The sequence below is a fragment of the Scylla paramamosain genome, chromosome 32 (genome assembly GCF_035594125.1).
Source record: "Scylla paramamosain isolate STU-SP2022 chromosome 32, ASM3559412v1, whole genome shotgun sequence".
NCBI lineage: Eukaryota > Metazoa > Arthropoda > Malacostraca > Decapoda > Portunidae > Scylla > Scylla paramamosain.
In genome coordinates, this window is record NC_087182.1 from 5,498,755 (window position 1) to 5,506,254 (window position 7,500).

A 7,500-nucleotide genomic window follows, 5' to 3' on the forward strand; every position below is an offset into this window, starting at 1 on the left:
ATATATATATATATATATATATATATATATATATATATATATATATATATATATATATATATATATATATATATATATATATATATATATATATATATATATATATATATATATATATATATATATATATATATATATATATATATATATATATATATATATATATATATATATATATATATATATATATATATATATATATATATATATATATATATATATATATATATATATATATATATATATATATATATATATATATATATATATATATATATAAAACTATGGTGCCCCCATTTTTGCAGCCCTTCTTCCGTCACTAGGAGAGAGAGAGAGAGAGAGAGAGAGAGAGAGAGAGAGAGAGAGAGAGAGAGAGAGAGAGAGAGAGAGAGAGAGAGAGCAAGGTAACACACTAAAGATGAAATATTTTTACACATTCACGCCATGACAATCTCTCTCTCTCTCTCTCTCTCTCTCTCTCTCTCTCTCTCTCTCTCTCTCTCTCTCTCTCTCTCTCTCTATTTCTCTTTCACATTATCATCTTGACCTTTCCTTCGCCTCATTAAAATTTGAACACTTCATCTTCTCTCCTTACCATCTCATCCTCTTCACCTCTACCACCACCTCCACCACTATTATTATTATTATTATTATTATTATTATTATTATTATTATTATTATTGTTATTATTATTATCATCATTATTACTGTCTTCGAGTGTCTGTCACTTGTCATTCTTTGCTCTCTCTCTCTCTCTCTCTCTCTCTCTCTCTCTCTCTCTCTCTCTCTCTCTCTATACGAGTGACGGAACAAGGGATGGAAAAACGGGAAGCACCATAGTATTATATATATATATATATATATATATATATATATATATATATATATATATATATATATATATATATATATATATATATATATATATATCCCCCTCCGGAACGCGGAAGGAATATAAAGACAAATATGCAAATGACTAACAGAGTTTGGAAGAGAGAGAGAGAGAGAGAGAGAGAGAGAGAGAGAGAGAGAGAGAGAGAGAGAGAGAGAGAGAGAGAGAGAGAGAGAGAGACAAATATGCAAATGACTAACAGAGTTTGGAAGAGAGAGAGAGAGAGAGAGAGAGAGAGAGAGAGAGAGAGAGAGAGAGAGAGAGAGAGAGAGAGAGAGAGAGAGGGGTATCTCAACTTTCACTACCCGTCACACGTTTCACCTCCTCCCCCTCTCTCTCTCTCTCTCTCTCTCTCTCTCTCTCTCTCTAAGAATAGTAACAAAATTCTCTCTTGAATCTAAAAAAAAAACATGGTAAGGAAGAAAATTTTAAAGATAACTGTGAAAGTGTTTGTCGTATGAATTCGTCTGTGTCTTCCTCCCCCTCCTCCTTTCCCTTTCATCTTCTTCCGTCTTTCATTTCTTTTACTTATGTTCTCGCCTTCTTTCTTTCATTGTCTACTTCCTTTCTCCTTTCACTACATCTGTTCTATTTAATTCCTTCCTACCTTTCACCTTGTTAGTAAGCAAGAATTAGTGACCTCGACACGAGAGAGAGAGAGAGAGAGAGAGAGAGAGAGAGAGAGAGAGAGAGAGAGAGAGAGAGAGAGAGAGAGAGAGAGAGAGAGAGAGAGAGAGAGAAATATAAACCAAGATATATAACAGGCATAGGTGAAATAAAATCAGGCATACAGGTAGATCACTAATTAACCTTATCGCCTTCATTATCTCACCTCTACACAGGTAAACAGGTGGTACATTTGAAACAGGTGTGAGGAGAAACTGTGAGGGATTCCTTCATAAATGTTTAGAGGAGGGAGGGAGGGAGGGAGGGAGTTAGGGAGTGATGATTATAGAAAATTCATCCATCATTCAATCAGTAAATAAAGAAATCAATAAACTAACATATACCAACAAACAGACAAACATTTCACTCACACACATACACACATACACACACACACACACACACACACTTCAAATATCATCACAGGTTAATTCACTCACTTTCCTCCCCCCCCTTCTTTTTCCCCTTTTCTCTCTTATCTTTTTCCTTTATTTTTGTCATATTCCCGTAAGCTGCTCTCCTTCATGCAGCGAGCAATACCGGACACCTTATCCCGGTAACTAACACTGAACTTACATCAACAACCTCGTGTTTTTTTTTTTTTTTTTTTTTTGCGCTCTAAATATATAAGGTGGCATTGCGCGCTCCGTTTTCTTCAGACCTTGGTATGGTGGCCTTTCCAATAGCAGAGGTTACGTGTGTGTGTGTGTGTGTGTGTGTGTGTGTGTGTGTGTGTGTGTGTGTGTGTGTGTGTGTGTGTGTGTTTAGATGGCTCTGAATATATGGTGGGTTATTTTTGCTAATGTCTCTCTCTCTCTCTCTCTCTCTCTCTCTCTCTCTCTCTCTCTCTCTCTCTCTCTCGGTTCTCTTAACTGTTTTTTTTTTTTACAGTAGAATTTGATGCGTTTATTTTATTTTTCACTGATTTTTATTTAGGTAGTTTTTATTTTTAATCTAATGTAAATTTTACTTATATTTATTTTATTCGCTTGTTTATTTGCTTACCTATTTCATCTTCTTTATTTATTTATTTTATCCTACGATTACTTATTTTTCCATTTATCTATTTATTGAAGTATACATTTATTTATTTATTTATTATATTTTAATCTACTTTTCGTCCGTGGTCGATCTTCGTAATGTAATAAGAAAAAAATCTTTATACGGCACCTGTCTAATTACACCACACATTACATATATTACCAACTGGTGCTTCACTCTCTTATCTGTACCTGATTTACATGCGCAACACAATCAGATACTTAGATAACGTTCCATACTATCCGTTGTTCCCCATCTTATCTAATAATCCCTAACAATTCCATTCGATGCCTAACTTACAACAATAACATCGTCACTTCACCTAGCCAACCTTTCGCAATATTAGTCAAGGTGAAAGGTACACTGACCCTTAAGAATCACTTCAGTAGGTGCTATTCGTTATACAAGGCTCTCTTAACCCTTTCATCGCTACCTGGTACACCTTTCCTTAATTACTAACTAACTCACAGGGATAAAATAATAGTTGTTATATTCCTTACTATTGTTTGCTAGTTACTATGTGATTGTGTTTAAGCTTCGTGTGTGTGTGTGTGTGTGTGTGTGTGTGTGTTAATTCATTAGGCTTAGAAATGAGTTTTATCTTGACAGTGAAGTAAGTGATAAAAGAAAGGCGACTCCCCCCCCCTCTCTCTCTCTCTCTCTCTCTCTCTCTCTCTCTCTCTCTCTCTCTCTCCGGTTGTATGTGTGTGTGCGTTTGCACGTTTTAATTCGTGTAACATGTATAAATGTCAGAGTATCATTCTATTACGGACTCCTGTGTGTGTGTGTGTGTGTGTGTGTGTGTGTGTGAGCGCGCGTGAACCGTGACTCATCAAATACTACAACTGCTACCTACTACAACTTCTATTACCACTACTATCACACACACACACACATACACACACACACACAGAAGGATAAATGTTCCTAAAGCCTGGGTTGGACTTCCCACGCCCCTGCTGCCCACTACCCACGCCCCCTCATCTCCTGAAGGCGAGGACGCGAGGTAACCTAACCCGAGCAGCGGACAGACTAAGAAGGGCGGGGTGGGTGGGTAGCTAGGTAATCTTAAATGCTTACCTGACCTTTGCCATCAAAAGAAATGTCAAAATCCGACCTTTTCGAGAGAGAGAGAGAGAGAGAGAGAGAGAGAGAGAGAGAGAGAGAGAGAGAGAGAGAGATTGCATAGCGTCACTGGCAATTCGTTTCCGTTAAAAAATGATAATACTAGTGATAATGGTAATGATGATAAGAGATGAATAACTGAGAGAAATGTATCCATTCCTTTCTTTTCCTCCTTTCTTTACTATCATCATAACGCAAGCAATAGGCATCATTGTTTATACTACTACTACTACTACTACTACCTAATGGATGAATTATCACAACTAAACTAATGTCATACTAGCTGATAAACTGCTCTCTCTCTCTCTCTCTCTCTCTCTCTCTCTCTCTCTCTCTCTCTCTCTCTAATGTCACTATACAATTGACTTACATGCGAAAAAAATATATGTAACCTTTTATTTTTTTCTTTTACCCAAATGATTTAAAATTCCGTTATTTTTTTCCATTCTTATCTATTTATTATTCTTCTGTACATCACAAACACCTTATTTATTTATTTATTTTATCATTATTTATATGATTCAGCTCTGGTTGGTATTAAAACGTCAACGCAAGCCCACAGACAGACATACAGACATACACACATACCGACCTTGCTTAAAAACTCTAGTAAATGTTAGGTATTTGAATAATAATGGTAAAAAAAAAGGGAAGCCATTGTAGTTTGTTAGTCAAATGTGAAGGTGATGGTTCTTAAGAGACGTGTGTGTGTGTGTGTGTGTGTGTGTGTGTTTATGTGTGTGTTAGTAGCAGTAACAAGTGGTTATAATTTTATTGGCTTAAGTAGTAATAATGGCAGTACTAAGTTTGTACGTAGTAGTAGTAGTAGTAGTAGTAGTAGTAGTAGTAGTAGTAGTAGTAGCAGCAGTAGTGTAAGTTGGGAAGTAAAAATACGTAGAAATAAAAAAGAGGTGGAGGAGGAGGACGAGGAGGACGAGGAGGAGGAGGAGGAGACGAAAGAGAAGAAGGACGAGGAGGCAGAGAGGTAACATAAGAACACAAGGGAAGCTGCAAGAAGCCACCAGGCCTACACGTGGCTGGCTCGGTGTGCAACAAACACCCACACTTGTCTATCCCTACCCGTGAATACATCTCTTTACGCTTACAACTAACTGAACTAGCATGCGGATAACTTATTCTACTAACAATAGAAAAGAGAGGGAGAGAAAATTTGAGAGCTGGAATGAAAAAAAGAAAACTATCAGAAAAACCACTCTAACTCACCTCATGTCACGTCCCGTCCCAGCACAGCTACAGCCGGCAAAGTAAGATCAACACAAAACCAAATCTTTCCCACACCTTTCCAAATTTTTCCCTCAAACCTTTCCTCTTAAAAGTTATTCCAGATTCAATACACTGACCGACTGATTGGTTGGTTGGTTAGTGTCCGTCTCACCGTTATCCGTTTTCGTCCCTAATCCACAGCATTATGGGGAGTCTATGCGGAATGGAACCAACTTAGCAAATCCAGTTTTAAGCATGTCACGAATGTTTCCAGTTTTTCTTTCTATTTCAAATGCTTCCAGTTGGGTATTCCCCTGCGGTTCTGCTCTAATAGGTCTTGCTTCCAGTGTTTCCCTTCTTGTACCGGACGGGGGAAGATTTGTACGCTCACTGAGGGAAAGAAAGAGTGAACACCGGGCAAGAAGTGAGCTGAGAGGAAGGAGGAGCAGCACCACCTCTCCTTTTGATAGCTCGAGTACCACTGACTGTTGGCTCACCTCAGCGAATCAGTGGCGAGCGCTCTCCTCCCGTCCTCCGTCCCTCCTTCACTCCCTCTCTCTCTCCCTTTCCTGGCTCGTACCACCACCACCACCGCCGCACCACAAGCCACAGACCACCACTAGAATCTTCACCATTCCATTTCTTTCCTCGCCACTGTACTCTCTCTCTCTCTCTCTCTCTCTCTCTCTCTCTCTCTCTCTCTCTCTCTCTGTTCTGTTTCAATCCCTTCTTTCGCTTTTTTCTCTATCTACCTAGATTTACTTTTATCTTCCTTCTCTCTCTCTCTCTCTCTCTCTCTCTCTCTCTCTCTCTCTCTGTGTGTGTGTGTGTGTGTGTGTGTGTGTGTGTGTGTGTGTTCTCTGTCCTTCCCCTGCTTTTTTCCTCCACCCACGTCTCTCTCTCTCTCTCTCTCTCTCTCTCTCTCTCTCTCTCTCTCTCTCTCTCTCTCTCTCTCTCTCCACCACCATCATTCTCCTACAGTTCAAGAAACAGGAGAGAGGAAAATGAAGAGGAAGGAGTCAAGGGCGGAGAATGGACAGATAACAAGATAGAACATCAGGGAAAGAACACACACACACACACACACACACACACACACACACACACACACACACACACTCTCTCTCTCTCTCTCTCTCTCTCTCTCTCTCTCTCTCTCTCTCTCTCTCTCTCTCTCTCTCTCTCGCCGACTGACAATATTCTGAAACACTTCATTCAAGAGGCTCTAGTTGACGTTATACGGGTTTTTATGGTTCTAGAGACATATTAACAAGATTTCTACGGTATTAACAGGGAAAACAGTCTTGGGAACCTGGCTAAGCATCTCTGTGGCCTTTGAAAATAGTCTGGGTGAGAGAGCAGAGCGTTTCAGAAGAAGGGTCAATAATCTTCAAGTGGTTTGCCATCTTAACTTTTAACGGATCTGAATGTTTGTGTTCTCAAGGGCGTTCTCGAGGGTGTTTTCTTGATTCCAGAGATAGTTTGCAAAGGGTTCTGCCTCGTGGATAGGGAAAATAGGTGTTAGAATGTGGCTACTCATCTCTGTGGCCTTTGAAAACATTCCTGATGAGAGAACAAAGCGTTTTAAAATACATGACTCTGTTTCCTCCGCCTCACAATCCTCCTCCTCCTCTTCTTCTGATTCTTCTTGTTTCTACGGTTTTTTTTTTATATATGCTTCTTTTGAGATTTGTTGCTCTTTGTTCTTCCTTTATCTTCCTTCTCTTTCTCCTTTTTTTCTTCTCCTTTTTCCTCCTCCCCAATCCCACTGCGTTTCCTCCTCTTGTAATCCATCTCTTTTTTCCATATATTACCAATTGTTCCAGTTATTGTTCTTCTTCATGTTAGTATCATTCTTTCTTATCTTCCTCCTTCTGTTCCTACTAATACGCCAACAAGAATAACAACAGCTACTACTACTACTACTACTACTACTACTACTACTACTACTACTACTACTACTGATGCCATTTGCAAACCCCAGCGGCAGGACAAACACGAAATGCCTGAAGTCGAAGATCATTGGGCTAATATTTGAGTTTTCCACGCAAGCCCAGGGTCAGAGCCTTGGCTGGGTTTGCCGAGAGAGAGAGAGAGAGAGAGGGGGGGGAAGGAAAGGACTTGAATACACCGGAGGATGGATGAGTAAAGGAAAGAAGGAAGGAGTTATGGACTGAAGGAGGGACTTAAACTGAGGGAGGGAGAGAGGGAAGAAGGGAAGAAAGGATGGAAGGAAGGAAAGAAGGAGGGAAAAGACCGTGAATGAAGGAAAGAAGATGAAGGAAAGGAAGAAGCTAGGAATAATTACGACTACAAAGAAAGGAGGATGAAAGAAAAGAAAAAAGGAGAAAAAATTAAGCAGAGAGAGAGAGAGAGAGAGAGAGAGAGAGAGAGAGAGAGAGAGAGAGAGAGAGAGAGAGAGAGAGAGAGATGGGGGAGGATGAAGAAAAGAACTTGAATACACCAAAGAAAGGATGAGTGAATGAAAAAGGAATGAGGGATTGAAGGAAGAAGGACAAAAGACTGAAGGAAGGAGGGATGAGGAAAGAAGG

The 7,500-nt window shown here is 39.3% G+C and overlaps 1 protein-coding gene across 5 annotated transcripts in view; it reads right to left on the reverse strand.

Annotated features, from left to right (window-relative positions):
• The window catches only part of LOC135089113 (lactosylceramide 1,3-N-acetyl-beta-D-glucosaminyltransferase-like), a 147,360-nt gene that overhangs the window by 50,984 nt on the left and 88,876 nt on the right, over positions 1-7,500 (reverse strand). The window contains exon 1 of one of the 5 annotated variants that reach the window (XM_063984357.1): positions 4,949-5,528. The exons of the other annotated variants lie outside the window; for them this stretch is intronic. Coding sequence (XP_063840427.1) covers positions 4,949-4,953 — 5 coding nt within the window. The 5' untranslated portion in view covers positions 4,954-5,528. Of the gene's footprint in view, positions 1-4,948; positions 5,529-7,500 lie in introns of those variants that run through there. 5 annotated transcript variants of the gene reach the window in all.